This window comes from Hermetia illucens, chromosome 5, assembly GCF_905115235.1.
Source record: "Hermetia illucens chromosome 5, iHerIll2.2.curated.20191125, whole genome shotgun sequence".
NCBI classification, from domain to species: Eukaryota; Metazoa; Arthropoda; class Insecta; order Diptera; family Stratiomyidae; genus Hermetia; species Hermetia illucens.
In genome coordinates, this window is record NC_051853.1 from 98,917,951 (window position 1) to 98,936,969 (window position 19,019).

Sequence of the window (19,019 nt, forward strand, 5' to 3'; positions counted from 1 at the left end):
AATTACTCAACTTTGCGCGCATGGGATGAGCGCTGTGTCGCAGAAAAAAGGAAATTTTTTCTAGTTCACAATAAAGGGACTTATAGTGTAAATTTCTGGCGCATTTTTTTTAAATTTGGGAAAAATATTTAAAATCGATTTTGTCGTCGTAATATGGTCGTTTGTCCTTATGTGCGCCGGTACACGACTGTCTTTATTGGATGGATATGGTGAATGATGACTGCCAATTATTTTTCTCCTGTCGTTGATCGTTGATCATTTCTCATATCTAGGGTCGAAAATCACAACCGATAACAGCTACGATGATGAAATCCGCGCAGGGTTGCTGGTAGCCAACAGAGCCTATTTCAGCAAAATTTGGCTTACAAAAACTGTTCTGCTTGAAACGTTTCACCATAGGGTCAAAGTTCTTACTGTACAAGGCAATGATCTTGCCAGTCCTCACGTATTCTGAGGGGGGTTCTTAGCAAGAAAAATTACGAACGCTTGGTCGAGTTCGAGAGAAGAATCCTCCGTAGCTTACATAACGACGAAATCTATGAGCGATACCGCGACCGTCTGGTTGTGGATAAAATCCTACTCAACAGGTTACTGTGGGTGGGTCACTTAATTCATATGGATGAGGATGATCCAGCCCGGAAAGTCTATAAGGTCAATATCTATGGTAGAGAAAAAAGGCGAGGCAGATCCTGCCTGAGATGGAGCAATGGCCTAGGTCAGGACGTCAGACAGCTTTTAGGGATATTGAATTGGTGGACCCCGACGCAAAACCGGGATGTCTGGAGTCCCTTTTTAAGGCAGGCCTAGACCGTATACCGGTTGTTGCGCCGTTGATAATGACGAATAAAGGTCGCCATCGTTTACCGACGACATGGAAAGTTTGGTGTGCTTATCGGCATTGAGATCCAGTCACCCGTCTATTGGAAGCCTCCTTCCAGTTTTCGGTGGAAGTATTTGCCACCGAAATTTCATTTGCCTGAATACTACAGCGACAACGTTCCATTAATTTTAATTATTGAATTTTAATTAATTGAATTACTGGCAGCAATTATTGACAACACCTGATAATTTGTGGTTGACATGAATTCGTAGGGTGCTTTACAACTGCAACCATCACAATGTCAACAAAACTAATCAATGTTACTTCTTTCGATATTTGTAGACAACGCATTCCTTCATAGATAATGTTTCAGAACTGGGAACACAATTCGGAACTTTGTATGCCTCTGCTGCTATAATACACTCTTTCGTTCCTTGCTTCGTTTTATACTAAAGACGCTTCCCCAAGTGGAAAAGTTAAGGTGCCGTTAATTCAAATCTAGCCCTGACAACTCGCAACACCAACGGTCAGTCATCGCAACACAAATCCCAGATAAAAGGAGGCGATATAGTTATTTCTAAAAATCACCCGATAGCGCTAAGAATTGAAGCAGCCTGATGTATATCACCCTCTCCTACATCGCCCCGGCTGTGTCTGAAAGGCAGAGATGGCGTGATAAAGAGGACAATTTTATTTCGCTCCGCATAGGCTGTGATAAAAATTTGGCGCCGCCCAATTTATCTAATATCTGCTGATGTCCTATCTTATTCAGCGTTTGTTCTACTTAAAAGCGACTTTTGGTGGTTTCCCATCCACTTCGATGGTTAGACCAATCTTGATAGACAAACTTCCGTCGCCAATGGCATGCCGATATCATTGAAGACAACTCTGTCGCAATTTTCCAGCGATCGGTGCAACTCCATCCCGGATGGTCTTGTTCCGAAATGTTATCATGGTGTCGCGCCATTGGTTTAACACAACATCCAGTACCGCTTGCGCTGTTCATTGCCTTTGAAGGGAGGGCGGCAGGGTAGATGACACTCAAGTTAATTTTGGATTTGAGACGTTTGTTGCAATGCATGAAACAATTTCGTAACGTAGTTACTCATTGATCTGAAATATTTAAATCGCTCAATTCCGGGCTGGTCGTTCTTACTGACAAGACGACCATAACAGCTTTGTGTAGTTGCCCAAAACATTATGAAACGCTAAGGGAAAATCATATGAGATATCAGTTTGTATGGCGGTAGATGTTTGTATGCGGATGGAGTGTCTATAACAAGAATAAAGAGGAATGGCGAGAAGGCGCTTCGTTCATTAACACCGACCAAAAAACGAAGGGAATGGATATATCCCCCACACTCCGAACTTTATTCTTCGGATCACAGTAGAGCAATTTAATCAAGCATGTGAGTTCTTCTGGTATTAACTGTTGCCGCAATGAATACCAGATGTGTTCCTCAACGTAACAATCGGTATTCGGTATAGCCCTGCCTTAATAAGAAACTCCAAACATGCCAGTTTTGTGCTGAGGTGCACTAATTCAATATACCCAAAAGATGTTGAGCGCATACGCCATAGCTCCATCTAAAGCTGGATCAGCCTCGTCTTCTTTTTCTACCATAGCTGTAAACCCCTTCTATACTTTCCGGTCTGGATCATCCCCATCCATTACTTGGGTTGGATTAAGTGACTCGTCCACCGAAAACTATTACGCCGGATTTTGCTCACAACCAGACGGTCATATACATATATCAGGGCCTTGAAATGTGCATGAGTACTTCATTCTAGGCCACAGTACACGGCGGGAGAAATGGTGTGCCCGCTCAAGATTATTACCCTGATTTGACTCGGGTACTCGTTCACAGCTGAGTTGATTGGCTTCCATCATATATTTCGCCTTGCCGTCACTAACGTGCAGCCCAAGATCTAGCGCCGCCTGCTCGATGAAGATGAAGGTATGGCACATCTCGCGTTGTTCTTCCCATGATATCGATGTAGTCAACATAGGCCAATAGTTGGGTGGATACTCCTGCTTTTATGTTGCCTCGCATATTGACCAGGGCCAGCCTAGTGAGTGTTATCAATTTTGTTGGGATTCCGAATTTGCCTATGGTGGTGCATAAGCGCCCTAAAGTCGATGAAAAGATGGTGCAACTGAATCATATTCTGTAGCACAGAGAAAATCTGAAAAAGATGATGAATCCCTTGGTGTAATTGGTGGTCTATGCTTGGTATTGCCAGGGAGTTGGTTGGACCTTAAACTCGCCGATATTATGGTTGTTGCGCAGCTCATTAAAATACTCAGCTCATCGCTCCAATTTTCCCATTTTGTCGGAAATCAGATTCCCCTCTTTGTCTAGGCAGGATGTGTATAAGGCTTCACCCTGCTGACTTGCTGGTAAAACTTGCGCGCCTGGTGCGATTGCTCGCTATACTTTTCGAGTTCACAGATTTGTTAGTTTTCCCAGGTTTCCTTTTTTGTTCGTGGAGTCGCTTCTTCGCTCGACGAAGCTCGTGATAAGTCTGTTTGCGTGCCCACATTCTTTGAGAATACCACATTGCTCGATATGTGAGAATGTCACATATTCCGTTGTTACAAGATACTGAAATGCATTGCAAAGACGCGATAGCGACGCTTCTTGCGATGTTTCTCCATAAGTTATCACGCAGCGCTTATTGCGTCTGTGTTCGTCATTTTTTAACAAACTTGTGCTGGTCTACGGCGATTTAAAGAATGGCGTGAATGCGGATGTTCAAAATGCAATCAAAGTACCGCCTTTTTCATTAATGCTGCGGAGATGCTTGTTATCCTGTGTATGCTAACCGATGCACATGCCGTCCCAAGTGAAATCTTGGAGCGCTTGGCTAACAGTGATGCCTTCTTTGTCTCCCGGTTGGTATAATAACAAATTTGCCAATTGACCGGTATCAATCAGAAATTGATTTCATAGGTTGCTTTCTAAATCGGGTGTTTAACGTTTTTTCGGCATTCATAATGATCGGCCGTCGCGTAAGTGAGATAAATTGTTCCCTTTTTTGTCGTCGCTGCGTTGTTTTATTTGTATTTTCATCCACAAGGCAGCAATTAACGTCGGATGTCGAGGTGCAGTGGCCATATTGGGAACGGCTTCGCAGCCAGTACAATGGCCGCGTCTTATGAGGATATAGTTCATTTGGGATTTTTTGTTCTCACAAGTTTCCGCAAACTCGATTATATGCTTCCCATCCTTATTGTGTCTTCCAAAGCCTTTTCGCAGATGACACCTGTTACCATTTGCTCTTTGACCCAATTGACCATTAAAATCTTTTTGAATGACAATATAATCAGCGGCTGGTATGTTAAAGGACTTTATATCAAGTATTTGCAAGAATTCATATCCCTTCGCATGTGGTCGATATGTCTGTGGTGCGAATGCGATGAAGCTGATATAATAGTGAGCGATTTGATAACTGAACAATGTTATCAAATGGTGTCAACTAAACAATGTTATCAATGGTGGTACGGAAACTCTTAGAGGTGGCAATGGCCGTATCATATTGGGGGTACAGGCTACCAAAGTAGAGGAGTTTATAGCCATTTTTATTGCATTTTTGTTCAATGTTTCAGCTTTGGACACCACTATTGAGGTGAATGTCCAACACTCCCCAAGCCTTTCTTTTGTAACGACATTGAATGCGGTTTCTTCGTCAGCCTTTCCCGGGAACTTTTAACAAGAGAAATCAGGTAGAATTTAGCGTAGTGAAGTAACTCCTACTATACTTTCCTTATCTTTTTTCCTGATCTCAGCATTTTGTTTTTATTTCAATGAAGTTAGTACGTTACTTCAACCCATCCTCCTTTAGTTGCGCTTGGCGCTATGTTGGCCGAGTTTTTCGTGATATTGTGCCATTATGGCATTGTGAGGAACTTAGCATTTGTAGGTATCGACTATAGTGATTTTTGTATTTACTATAGCAGTACTAATTACTTACGTACTTGCCCGGAATTAAAACCTTTAATTATCTTTCTTTTCTACCTAAGGCATCCACTCCTCAAAAGTTAGCTAATTCTTGAGGGCTAAGTAGAGCAGTCACTTGGTAGAAGAGAGAGTCTACCCACAACCCTCACTTTGTGAACACTGCAATGAGAAGCAGGATCGATATTGGATTTAAAGAAACAAAACAAATATATAAACTCGGCTTTCATTCAACTTCTGCTATCAACCTCACCTGGTAATTCCCAAATTGTAAAACCATTTACTATATTGTTTGTATTCCATATTCTAAATAGTGTCTTTAGCAGGCGCGACCTACAAGGTACAATTGCACTATATGCGAGAGTGCACCTTCAGTTGCCTCACAGTCGGTGTGTATTCAATTTCCACTCCACCATTATCTTAGATGCACCATCAACTACTAAGTCACCACCGTTCCTGAATATTCACTGCTGATAGTTTGCTTTTCGACTTAAAAGCCGTCTACATATATTGTCGTAAAAATTTTCACATTTTTCTGGCTTATCGCAATCACATTCATTGAGTGTCCCCTGATCTGAACGGATACGCCACGATTTGATTGTCAAACTAAAAGTGTATTGCGTCGTCAGTGAGATTGCACTTCGGCAGACACTAAATACTTCTTGCCCCCAGGATTGTTGAACAACTTTCTGAAATTAACTGAAAAATTTAAAGATTTTGCAAAAGACTTTATTCCGCAATTGCACATTTGATCCCAATTTTAATTTTTATTATATTAACAACACTTGAAATAAATATCAGTATTACTTCGAAATCTGTTGTATTTATTGTAGCCCAGTTGCAATCAACTCCACGAGACACTAAATGAAGTAATAAAAGCTTAAATTGTTCATAAGTAATGGCCCATTCGGTTCGATAATGGCTAATCGAACAACCCCAGTTGATCGTTACGTTTCAGTAAATATCGCATCGTTTCTTGGTATCTTTTCGATGAACATGCAGTCAAGCATTTTTTCTCAGCCAAATCTTTATCTGCGAAGCATTCAATTGAATTATCCTTTGACGCTTCCTTATCCATCCCGATCAAAGCCAAGACCCCCACTGCAGCGCAGAAACCATAGAATTCTTTCCGTCGTACTTCGGCTAGGATGTCATCAAAAGTGGGTATATTTTCCGAACGCAAATTCTTCAATATTTGCACAAGCGACTTGTAGTAATACTCCTTTAACATGAAGTTCCGGCGGTTCTGGAGCACATCAACTTGAACGCTTGTGTTCAAAAAGTAGTTCAGATCTATTCCAGGACTGGAGAAGAAGCTTCCTTGAAAATCGATCTAAAATACAATATATAGGCGTGTCTCATTATTTCTGCCAATTCGAGCCTCATACAGAAAACTTACAAAAACGAGATCATTCGGGTGCTTGGAGAACTCCGTATTGTATCTGAACATGAAATTATTCACCCACAAGTCGCCGTGGTTCAGAACTTTGAGTTCATTTGGTGCCGGGTCAGCGTTTTCACCGAATCGTCTTAGAAAGTCTCCTTGAATATTTTTCAGCTTTTGCACGATTTTCTCATATCCAGGCCAACCGTCGGCTACTTTTATAAGTGCGTTAAAGTTATCAGCAAAGACTCCTTCGAACACTTTCAAATGCACCGTGTTTTTGTTAAATATTCCTGATGAATAATTTTTGATAATCGATGGATTCTGAAAAGATACAGATTCAAGTCAGAATTTAAGGAAATAAAGTAAGTCGAGACTTTAGTAATGGTAAAATTGCGTACCAAATTTTCCTACATTATTTTTGGTTTTCAGGTTTCCACGGGTCTAAAACATCAAATGTGGTAATAATTTACAGACTTGGGATGAGCATTAAGATGTGGTCGAGACGCGGATTTGAAGCCTCACCAAGATCATGTTCCTCAACAGGGAAATCGGTGAAAGCCATGCTCTCCATTTCGATCGAAATCCCGCATTGACTAAGGCGCACTTAGCCGAAAAGGAGAGTGCCGCTACTCCATCTTAGGAAAAACTGGAAGCCAGACATTATTACCTACACTTTCCAGACAACGGAGAGGAAGGCATGGCAGAAAGAAGGCTAAATCTTTTCTGTTAGATCTTTTTCATCTGCTTTATCAAGAAAGAAAGAGGGGAAGCTGGTGATGTGGGCGCAACTAGTTTAATACCGGTATGTGAAAATGGATTCATGCAGACAAGCCACTGCGAACCTTCCAGCCAACCACAGAAAAAAGCACTACTCCCTTAAGAATGAGGACATGGGAATTTCCGAAAAATCTAGTGCAAGGAATTAGAAGAGGAGACAAGGTGGTAACTTCAGTGAAATCTCAACTGGACGCAGTCGATTTCTCGATAAACGGCACGCAAAACAGTGTAACAAAAACACGAAAGGACCTACTTCTGCGATTTTTTGTGGTGATTAAGAGTCGCTTATCGAGAGATGATCAAATCAGCGAAAGATATCTAGATAAAAATGTGAACCAGATTTATAAGCACACTACAGTCACATTTCTGGCTACCAAGGTGTTACTACTGAGCCGACGGGCTGAATGGTCACAGGGGCTAAAATGCGGCCGTGAACAATGTAATCTGGGTACCAGGCGACACCTCAGGTTCAACTAGCCTTGTCTCTTCAAAAAGGAGCTCTGCCAAGATCGACTTATTTTCCCCAGCAAAATAAAGGTCATGGCAGCTAACTACGAATTCAAAAACCTAAAGCACAAAGAAAACAATAGCACTTCGATCCAACATTGAACGACCCTAAGCTCTTCGATGGAGAACTCGAGTCTAGACTCAGATTCTCCACTTATTTAATTGGGAAGCAACCCTATTGGGACTCAGTCCTTAACGGACGAGCCAAAGCAGCCCCCTTCTTTCAGCACTTTTGACCCCGGGTTCCAATTGACGCCACCTGTTGACAGTAAAGTCTTACTTGTGAGTACGCATCTGTCTTGGGGCAGCAAACGGCCTCGGGGCAAAACACCCCTCCCCCGCCCCGTCCAGGGCATCCGCGGCTAAGGACAAACTAAATCGGCAGCGGTTTTCTGAGAGGCCAGCAACGGTCAAGTATCTTCATTTGCAGCCAGGGCTATCAAAGTCGATGGACGGGTCTTGTATGACGACACTAATCCATCCGGTTACGATACAGAGCAGTGCGGATAGCTTAGACGGAAACTCCTCCTATTGTTTAGGATAGCGAGGGGTCTTAAGTCCACATCCACTTGATGTTGGTCCACAGATCCTTCGTTTGGGGCATGGCACCCAACCATTCAAAAATAGGGACTAACGGTTTCGTCCAAGGCAGAGGCAACCTATCAGATGCTGCCTCACCTCTGCCCTGGGAGCAGCGTGACCGCAAGTGGTAACAGATGGAAAACGCTCCTTTATATATTTGGAAAGATACGCCAAGGGTGCGAATTATATGCAAGTGAAACCGGCAAAAGTTTGAGCCTAAGCTAGGCTAAAGCTAAATTATTGTTTAGAATAGTGACGGATCCTCTCCTCCCAGCTTTAAGGAGTGTATCCACCCAAGGGATTATACTATGCTTTCAGTTTTTAGGTGTACTCTATAAAATGTTACGGATAAACGAACGGGTGGCTCATGCAGTACCGCTCCTTCTTCAACAATGTGTAGGAGGGTACGCGGCTGACCCTGAAGAGGGTTTTCTAGCTACCATCGTTTAAAAATCACTTTCTCTGGTTTCCAGAAAAGGAGTGTAATGGCGCTGTGGTCCTGGAACAACTTGCAGTTCAGAATAAAGTCAACACCTCAACTAGGATGTTATTAGATAGCAACGCAGGAGAAAGAGCCGATAGGCGCCGAACTTTCCTCTCTATCGCGTTCCTGAACCGAATATTAAGAAGGTTAAGGAACAAACCCAACTCTACTATGGGTTCGGGATCGTTACATTATAAGTATTGGCTCCTAAAACCATCAAAGGGATCGTGCAGCCCATCTGAACCGCAGATGAGGTTTCCATATCTCTCAAATAAATTTGCAGCCATGTATAGCGACTACGTCGGATCAATAGCTGCAAGACATGTATATAACCCATATAAGAACCATAAGTTGTTAGTGAGGAGATTAGGAGCTTAAACTTCCGACATGCTGACTTGACACCACAACGATAAAATTGACTATAGAAAGGAAAGAGAGAAATAAGGAATTCGATGGTGCTCTGCATATTACCCTTATGACGTAGGCGACGTTGCCAGTGGAACATTCATCAGAGCTAACCAATGTGCCAAAGGTAAAGATATGGGAACTTTAGCAGGATTTGATTTTAACCCCCACCACATATGCTCAGAAAGTTCCAACATCAACGCAAGAGGATCGAGACTACCGGGGTATCTGGTCGGAACCGAATTGCAGGTCCTCAATTTAGGCAATGAACCCACTTTTTTCAACGGATTCAGACAAGAGGTCATCGACATCACGATGGCATCCTCTGACATTGCGGCTCTTGTCACAGAGTGGAGAGTATCAAACGATATCACATTTTCGGATCACAGGCGTATTGAGTCCGCAATGGGCATAGATCACCCCCCACCCAATCCATTTCGGAAATCACGTAAGAAAAATTGAACGACGTACAAAGCAGAAGTGAGCGCCCGAGTTACGATCCCTGGGGGACGCATCAAATTCATTGCTGGAATGGAGAAAACAACCCAGATGATCATAACTAGCATGAGAGAAGCTTTCGAAGAGAGCTCTCCACTAATGATGCCAAAAGAGGATAAAACACCATGGCGGAACTCGAATTTGGCGAAACGGAGGAGAGCGGTAAGGGAGCTCATCAGCGGAGTTCTGAAGTACAATTCAGCTGCTAGCTGAATTCATTACAAAGAGACTCGAAAAACTTTTGTGAAGAGCATAAGGTTGGCCGCCGTTCAGACGCTTTGCGAAGAGACCAACTTTCTTGAGGCTACCTTAAAGCTAAAGCGAATCCTTGTCAAAGAACGTAGCAATTGGGTTATTTACGTTTACAGCCCAGGTACACAGAAAACGATGAAGGAACAGTCAACCATTTGCTTGAAGTGAACTTCAACAACACAGAGACAGTCAGCATCCAGAATCTCATCTCGAGGCCGACAGATACATACAGCCATCAACCGGAAGATTGGACTATAGCATGCAAAGTAGTTTCACTGAAACGGATGAAATGGTCATTTAACTCGTTCCATAGATACAAGTTTGCAGGTCCGGGTGGCATTATTCCTGTTCTGGTAATAGAGGGAATGGGTGCCCTGAGTCTACACATTCGGAATATGTACCGCACTTGCCTGCCACACACTTATATTCCAACCAGCTGGTATGAAGGCAATATTTATTTCCAAACAGGGAAATCCAATTACAGAGACGCAAAAAACTTCAGACCAATCAGTCTAACTTCCTTTCTGTTAAAAGGACTTGAAAGATTTGTGGATCGATTCATAGGGGATACCTATATTCCTAGGTGGCCACTTTACTGCAGGCAACATGCTTACCACAAACACAAATCCATGGAGACTCCATGAGCTAACGGCGCAAATTGAGAAAGCGTTATCCGATAAAGTATACGCCTTAGGCGCATTCATGGACATCAAAAGTGCCTTCAGTTATGCCTGATTTGCCGTAACTTGTAACGTGGCAAGACAGCATGGAATCGAATCCGAAGCCGTGAATCATCATCATCTTTCACAAGCTGGAGTGGAGAAAAATCCACATACTGGTCGGACAGAAGTTTTTTGAAGCAGGATGTCTTAGCGGCTGCCGACGGGAAAGGGCTTTCTACCTTCTTGAGGACGCAAAGGTGTTCGCACAAGCATTTGCGGACGATTTAGCTGTAATAATTATAGGCAAGTTTGCGGGCGCAATATGTGGACGCCTGACTGCCACACTGTATTTAATCCAAAGTTGGTGTCTCCACTAGACTGGCCTAGTAATTTTCAATAGAAACTTCAAGTGGGGCAGCTACACGCTCCCTGGGTGATTGTGAGTGTCAGGGGACTGAAACACCGCGGGCTCGCCAAGATCTTGTGTGGGGTCAGAACTAGCTTTTGGCATCCGACCAACCACCGTCAAGTCTACTCTGAAGGGGGAAATTGCAAGGATTCACCTAACCACATAGAGAAATTTGAACTGCTGCCGGCAATGTAAAATTGTGAAGTGTGAATGATGAATTGTGAAGCAACACGGGACTGCCAGAGCTGCATTTTTGTTGTACCTTAAGAAGTGGGACCTAAAAACTCTAGTAGGGCTTTGAACTTGGAAGTGAAGTGGTGGCCTCGACCATATGCAGCCAATGTGAAGATGAGAAATAGGCGGTCTTGAACTTTGTATGCAGCTGCCCGGGCTTCTCAGACCTTAGACGACGATACCTCGGTAAGGTTTCCTTCAACGAAAAGTCTGCGCATTCTCTGATTTTAGTCTGAGTGCTTGGAGCTGCGACTTCCTCCACTAAACTCTACTAAATTTTCCGTAGTGAACATCGACTTGAAAATAAAGCATGCACTGACACTGACAATAGAGAACTATTGGTCGAGAAACTGCAAACTAAATTTTATCTGTTATAACCTTCTCTTGATCCTTCAACTGGTGTGGGATTAGATTTTTGACTGCCGGACATCGCGAACCACAGGGTGCTTAACCGAAAGAAAAGGAGAAACTTTTGCATTAGTCGAAACCCTTTGTAAATGAGATATAGGCACGGTTGCACCACTAAATGTGGTAATTATCATAGAGGATGAATACAAGGTGATGGAGTCTCCGATTCAGAAGACCGAAACCTAGTATCCTATACCGAATTCGTTAGAAACAACCATGGTTCGATGTCGTTGCCCCAAGTTCTATTCAGGAGGTGGATTATAAAACTGAATGACAGTCTCATTCAAAATAATAAATACGTCAGAAAACTTCAAACTGGACGTTTCGAGTATGGAAGGTTTTGTATTTTTGTTGTTTGAGGAACTTTCAATGTAGGTCTTAACATTTATACAAGGCTAAAAATTCAAAATATTCCATCCGATAGACAGCCAGACAGACGGACAGATATTAAATTGATTTCTGCTTCAGACAAAATCTTAAAAGCAACACACGTCCTTTATTTCAACGCCAAGACCAAGTTTAAACTGTTATCTGATAGTGTTCTTTCTGTGTTGCTATGCGGGAGTAGTACAAGGAAGGTGAACCCCACTGTTACTCGAAAGCTCCAAGCTTTCACCAATACCTGTCCGCGTCATATCATTGCAGTCCGCTGTCCTGACCCTATTTCGAACGAACAACTTGCGAGGCGTGATAGGAAACCGGAAGTGGATAGGCCACACATTAAGGAGGGGCCATAACTACATTGCGGACTATGCCATGCAGTGGAATCCACTCTCCTAACAAGACCAACAAATGGGTTGCCTCAAGGGCACTTAGCGCAGAAGAGTAGAGGACGAGCGCGAGCATCTCGGGAGGTCGTGGGGGATTTGAAGCGCAATTCAAGTGGCCGCGAGCGGTGGGGCGTAGCGATGGTTGACGCGCTATGCCCCGCTAAGGAGTGAAAGGCAACCATATATATTTGCGGCTGACGTGGTTGTGCTGCCAGTTGATCCAAACTTCGGGACGGTGTGCAGAAATATAGCATGCGTTGTTGATTTTATTGAAAGTTATTATAGTAGGTCAAACAGTGATTTTCACTAAATTCAAGTAAAGATAGATTCTAACGATGAGGAAAATAACTTTCGAGTTTTTCCAAGAAGTGAAGAATTTTGGAGTTATTTTAGATTATAAATTTTTATGGAGGACACATGTAGTGGCAAAGATGAAACGGGTTCTTACGGTTTATGAGGTATGCATGTCAAGTCGGAACTGATATTATAATATGGATGTATGTTGTTGGCATTAGCCCAATCTTCGCCTACGTACACATCCGTTCAAGGGCGTGATTTAAACAGGAGAGAAGTTTTCTTGGCTGTTTATGTACTTAGGCGGAATAAAGCCGATTGACTATCTCTCCACGAACTGTTCTCAACACACTCTGTAGTTGCTATTTCCAGTTTTCCATGTTAGTAGTCATGGGCAAAAAGATATATGACAGGCGTGTATTCAAGAAACTAAAATCTGGAGAATACTTCGAATTAAGACCCGGATTCGACTAAATGAGTGGAAAAGGCTCTGAAGGAGTGTAGATCGACTACACGAAATGTGGCACAGCTTAAAATACCTAACCTGGCCCTTACCGTGATTAGCTGCCAACCAAAAATCCACAATAACGTACAACATAACCAAATGGTTGATATACGAAATGCAGGAAATTGGTCATATTTACACGAGTACAATAGTGAGAAATACAACAGAAGTCGTCAAGATATTGAAGGAGTGGAGTATAGAGGGCGGTGAAATTTAAGTTTCATAGATGGTCCTAGAATCACAATCACAAGTTGGAATTTCGGAGGGTGAAAGAAAGGCGAAACTGTACACTAAATTAGCGGCGACATGTATATCCGAAAATTATTTTACTTTCAGGAATAAATATTACAAGACGACCAAAGGGACACCGATGACTTATCTCCGCCACTAAAGGTAATTTTCATGCCGGGCTTAGAAAGGAAAATGAAAGGACACGTGACCAAAGCTAGAGTTTGGTTACGCTGTGTGGATGACGTTCTGGTTATTTTGAAAGATGGGGATAAGCTAGGTATACTTGACCGAATCAACAAGTGACACCCCAATATAAAATTCACGGAAGAGGAACCAATTGGCATTCCCTTCCTCGACATCAAAATAGAAGAATAGCAGCTTCGAATTCGACATATATAGGAAGCTGTCGAGTACATAACCTACTATCGTCAGGACGTTTAACCACTCACACCATCGCTTAACAACTCAACTCAATATGCGAACTCTTGATCAAAGAGGGCATCGAAGCCTAATGATCAAACAGGATTCACACACTCAAAATGCAATTAGGCCAAGAAGAGGACCCAAAGAATCAAGACGAAAAAGGTAGCAGGATGTCTTGCTAAGATGACCATGTACCTACGTAGGGCAAATCAAACGATTAGTCAACCCTCGAGTCAAGGCACATTTAAGAGAAGCTAGGCTAAGTAAACGGGGCAGCAAAACATATATCAATTCTGCAGCCGCACGGCATATTGTGGAACGTAACCACGAAGCGGAGAGGGTAACGGTGCTCAAAGAGGTCAAAAGTAATGAATTGGAACCCCACGAGAATTTCTTCATTTTAAAAAAAGCCTCAGGAGCACCATTAGAATAAGGGTAACACGCACTCACTTTTGAATTTATGTATTATTATATGCAAATTAAGCAATAATTAAGGCATAGTCATTAAGATAATTAGACTAAAATACTTAGTTTATATTTAGATTAAGGACATTTCTGGGCTTATTCCTCTGAATTAGTCAGGAAGTGACTTAAAAGGAAATTTGTTTGTCTACTTTGGGCATACTCAGCCAACTCAATTTAAATTTGAATCCTTTATTCCGCATGCCGATGTGCAGAACCTTAAAATATTTAATTTGATAATTACAAATATTTGCTTTTCATAATTTAACTTGAAAAATATAACAATTGTGCAAAATTCTTTTCTCTCCAATTCCCGCATATTTCAATAAGTCTACAAAATAGAAAGCATTTCTTTAAGATTTTGTATAAAACCATACGTTACTAAAATCGATTCACTGTCTGTCTGTCGCACGCACTTCTCTCCAAAACAGCTATATCGAACCAAACGAAATTATTGCGACATAGGGGAACTATGAAATCCCACGCAAACGGCGTGTGACATAAATTTACGTGGATTTTAAAGGGGTTCCCGATACATGCAACAGAGGGATGTAAACATTTTTTTCGCGTGACTATATTTGGTGTGTCCGGATGGCTCAAGTGGTTTGAGCGCTGGGCTGGGCGGAAGGTTGCTGTTCACTGGTGATAGACGGATTTAATATCGTGACTGGAAGTTGGATAGTGCAAATCAGGATAATAATTTCGGGCAAGCGTAATGCTAAACACATTGTCTCCTACAGGGTACTGTAGTGTACAGTTACAGTCTTGAATAAAGTGCTCTAACATATTTCGAGGCCACGATGAAATATGAATTGATTATTATTATTATATCCGTAGCGATTAAGAGTTTCGATTAGTAGTTCCCGAAACTGATAATACTTTTGACGTAAATTACAAAATGCACGAATGGGAAGTCAAAATATGCTGACTTAAAATGATACAAAACTCATTTTTGGAGACTGTCCAACTCGAAAATTTGAAAGCAATCAGGGTGATGTGCGTATATAAAATGTTCGCTTGAAAATATGTCCAATTGCGACATCTCCTCCAATAAATTTACAAATAGCAGATTACCAAATTTTGTAAATCGCCTGAAAACCCCCTTAAGCTCATCCTAGGAGTACTAGAGAGTTAGAGCAGCATAGTATCGCGCATAATACTGCAAAATTTCGTGGGAATCTAGCTATTAGTGTGAAATTTCGCGCTAATTCACTGCATTTTAAGCCATGCAAATAAGATGCTGACGAAAATAATTGACATTCTTCTAAAATTTCATTGATTAAGAATCTATTTGTCGCCAGCCCTTTTTAAGGTTTTGTGTGAAACAAAACCTAACTAGAACCATTTCAATGTCTGCCTGTTCGTTTGTTAGTCTGCCAGTTGGTGACACCCGATTTATTCGGAAACGCCTGGACGTCACAAAATATGCTTCGGTCTGTAAACCAGTATAAAGTGGCGCCAGGGGGGCTGCCCATATACACGAAGCGGGGTGTAAATTTCTTTTCACATGGTCATGTGGGGTATCAAATGAAAGGGCTTGATCAGTACTTTTCGAAGTTAGCCGTATTTATGATAATAGGTGAAACAGTGGGGAGCGAGGGCTCAAAATGTAGGCCCCGAAAAGAGGAACGGGTTTCGCTAACTGAAACTACTCCAAACAATTTCTTACACAACATGAACACAAAACTATGATCAGTTTTTTATATCTATATATACCTTGTTTTGAATTTCGACCACCACAGAAGGCCGTCTGCTTCACCAAGTCAGATCATCTTTTATTCAAGAGTCTACTTAGTTCATAGGGAACATACATTATTAATAAATGTAAAAGAAAATTAAATGAAAATTGTATTCTAATATTTTAAGCTTCCACTAAAATCATATTAGAATTTCTGAACGATCGTATATTAAAATTGATAGACTAGTAGCTTACTAAAAACTACAATTTTTATTTTTCAGTGTAGGTATATATTTCGGGAGCAACTTGCCCCCTTCATCAGCACTAAGTAGCTTTTTTTAGGCTTGATGACAAATAGAAGACAATATCCAACCTCATAGAAACCGTATATGCATGCAAAAAGTACTGGAATGGCGTTGAAATTTCGAGTGATGAGCGAAGAGACTACTACTCACATAAAGGTTGGGAAAACACTCCTCAGACGGTAATATCTTTCAGCATATCGCCGCAAAGGCCCATAGGTTCACCTCCAATCACCTACGCGACCGTAAGTCTCAAGCACAATTTCAAGAAGCGAGCTGCTTTTGAGTTATATTACCAAGGACAGGATAGGAAACTCTACAACCTGGAAAAGGAAAATGGCCATAGGAACAATGGCTTCTGGGGAAATAAGCGTGAAATTTAGACTTCAAAAGCAAAGTCAAGTGCATTCTGTTAATCGAATCCTAGGAAAGGTTTGGCCTCACGTTGGGCGCCAATTTTGTAATGACATGAGGGATCGAAGTGTTCAAATGGCGCTTCCATCCCCCATATTCCCGATAGTAGCTAGCATAGAAGCAACCAAGTACGTGTCGCCGGAACGATTCGATGGAGCTTCAATATTTGCGAGCGGACCTCCAGAGTCAAATTTGCCATTTTACGAGGTTTTTGGGAATGCTTTCCCACCTGATGATATTCGGTGAAAAAAAGAGGGGTGGGCGGAGGGTGCCTACATTAAACTCAACGTAGAATGATGTAACCCATTGCATGCATGGTGGCTCACAATTCTAAGGTTACCAAACGGCAAATTGGAAAACTCCACCGAAATAAAAAAGAATTTCGACAACTATTCTGTTTGCACACAACAAACGATCAAATCGAAAATACAAAAGATACTGTAAGGAGAGTTTCATTGTAGAGATTGGGAAAGGTCCGAAATAGATTGTTCAGTCCAACTGGATGCCATTGGGTTTATGGTATGACATAATTTTTGCACTTTCACCTTTTTAATATGAATACTCATTCACTGTTTAGTTCGGTGTTGATCTTGGGATTGGAAATCTCACACACTAAATTACAGCCTTTTCAACAGAATTTTGAACAAGTAATGAATTATATGTATATACAAAATAAGATTCCAAGCTAAGTTTTTAGGACCCTACCTTTTCGACGTAATAAAGTCCTGCAGCATGGAAACTAGCTAATTTCTTAAGTATCACGGCACAGTGCTCTTCATCCAGTCCGACTTGCCTGTCTGCCAGTCTATAGCCCAGTAACTCCAGATCCTCCAGAACAATCGTTTGAATTGGCTCGTCTTGGACGTAGTAGCATCTGTAAAAATATGTCTGAATACAGGAAGCCAATGAAACTCCTCATTAAAGTTTACTTCGGTGACAGTTTAGTATTCAACAATTCCTCCATTTTTGGCAGCATAGTAAAGTACATATCAGTTTCTTTCCTGTGAAGTTGTATCTCTTCAAACACTTGTCGCTCTCCGTCGGTGGGCATGCTTTTAATTATCACAGTCAAGTGTCTGCTGTTACCATTAATTATTGCATCGATTACTGCTCGATAAATGAAGCTGCAATAATTTTCACCGCCTCCACTGCCCATGGTGAAGTTTATTTTTTCGATCATAAACTCGTTAGTTTGGAATGCTCCTTTCAGAACTTTCCGAAAAAAGTCCTTGTCCAGGTATTCGGGAATGGTTAATCCATTTTTTTGAATGATCATTTTTTCGACACTTGGTGGTGGATTGCTGTAAATTGAACACAATTAACACTTTTCACTAATTGCATTTACTACCAAATTCATGTGATGTCAAATATTGCACTTTCACTCGCGCATGTTAGAACACCTTAGGATGTTGCCTGTTCAATTTGCTAAATATTATTAACTCCCTATTTCCGTATGAGAATATGAAAACCTTCGAAAACTTTTTTCAGCTTCGCTTCACCATCTCGATTTTAACTTTTTTAAGGACTTAGCAGGCATTTCACAAAGTAAATGTTGTAAACCCTAAAAGAGTACTTACGTGTTCACAGATCAGAATTCAGAATTGACGAATATAGAATAGCATCAAGTGCTCGCTTTTATATCCCTCTAGTCCTACAATGTTTTTCTATTTGGATACCAATTAGATGATATGGGATTATCACAAGTAATCAGAAGATGAGTTGTGGATTTGATTGTTTCTGTGAATTTGCACCACTCCGAATACTGTTTTCGATCGTCTTGTACTTGAGACTAAGCTAACAGTAGCGTGCAACTTAACTAATACTGGATATCACCGCGCTGACTTTTTATATTATGAATGGAAGAAAATTGTATACTAAAACAAGATACAAAAAATCTACTTTGGATAACATCAGAAAAGTGCGATCGAGCATTGCATAACTTAAGAGAATTTACTTTACAACTGCGAAATGTGATGCATCCACTCAACAATGCACAGAAAATGGTCGAATTGAGTTTTTCTTTATTATTTTTCAAGTAGGCCGACTGCATACATTTTAATGGGGGCTCATTACATGTATGGATGAGGTATCGAGGTATATGTCACCAGTGATTCCCCGTGCTAGTAAAATTGGGAACTTTATAGTTATGATCCTCCATGGAAATTGCATTACTTCATCGACCTTTCGTATACAATATATTGTATATAAGTCTTATATGTACACAGTTGGTTAGAGGTTTCTGGTTGTTCACAGTAGTTGCAGGTGAATTAAGGTTGCACAAAAGTATGTTAGCACTAGTAACCATCAGTCACACGATCATCAGATTTACTGGAATGTGAACTATGTCCGACAGAAGATATATGTTCACATGGAAAAGAGTGAATATTTTTTCGTGCAGTATTGAATTTTTTCAAACTACACCGACTTCCTGCCATTACTAAAAACATTCTAATGTGTGAGAAACGTGAAAATGGGCGAAGAATATTATTTGCATATTACGCAATTCTACTGGGATTAGTTCACTTAAAACTCCACAATACGAATATTCAAATTATA

The 19,019-nt window shown here is 41.3% G+C and overlaps 1 protein-coding gene across 1 annotated transcript; it reads right to left on the minus strand.

The window, feature by feature from the left end:
• Positions 1-5,494: 5,494 nt before the first annotated feature.
• On the minus strand, positions 5,495-18,206 carry LOC119657724. The gene is made up of 5 exons (XM_038064768.1): positions 18,041-18,206; positions 17,393-17,764; positions 17,169-17,337; positions 6,179-6,487; positions 5,495-6,112 (listed from the first exon to the last, which is right to left on the minus strand). The coding sequence occupies exons 2-5, from the start codon at positions 17,737-17,739 to the stop codon at positions 5,702-5,704; spliced, it is 1,236 nt and encodes a 411-aa protein (XP_037920696.1). The 5' UTR covers positions 17,740-17,764; positions 18,041-18,206; the 3' UTR covers positions 5,495-5,701.
• Positions 18,207-19,019: the final 813 nt, after the last annotated feature.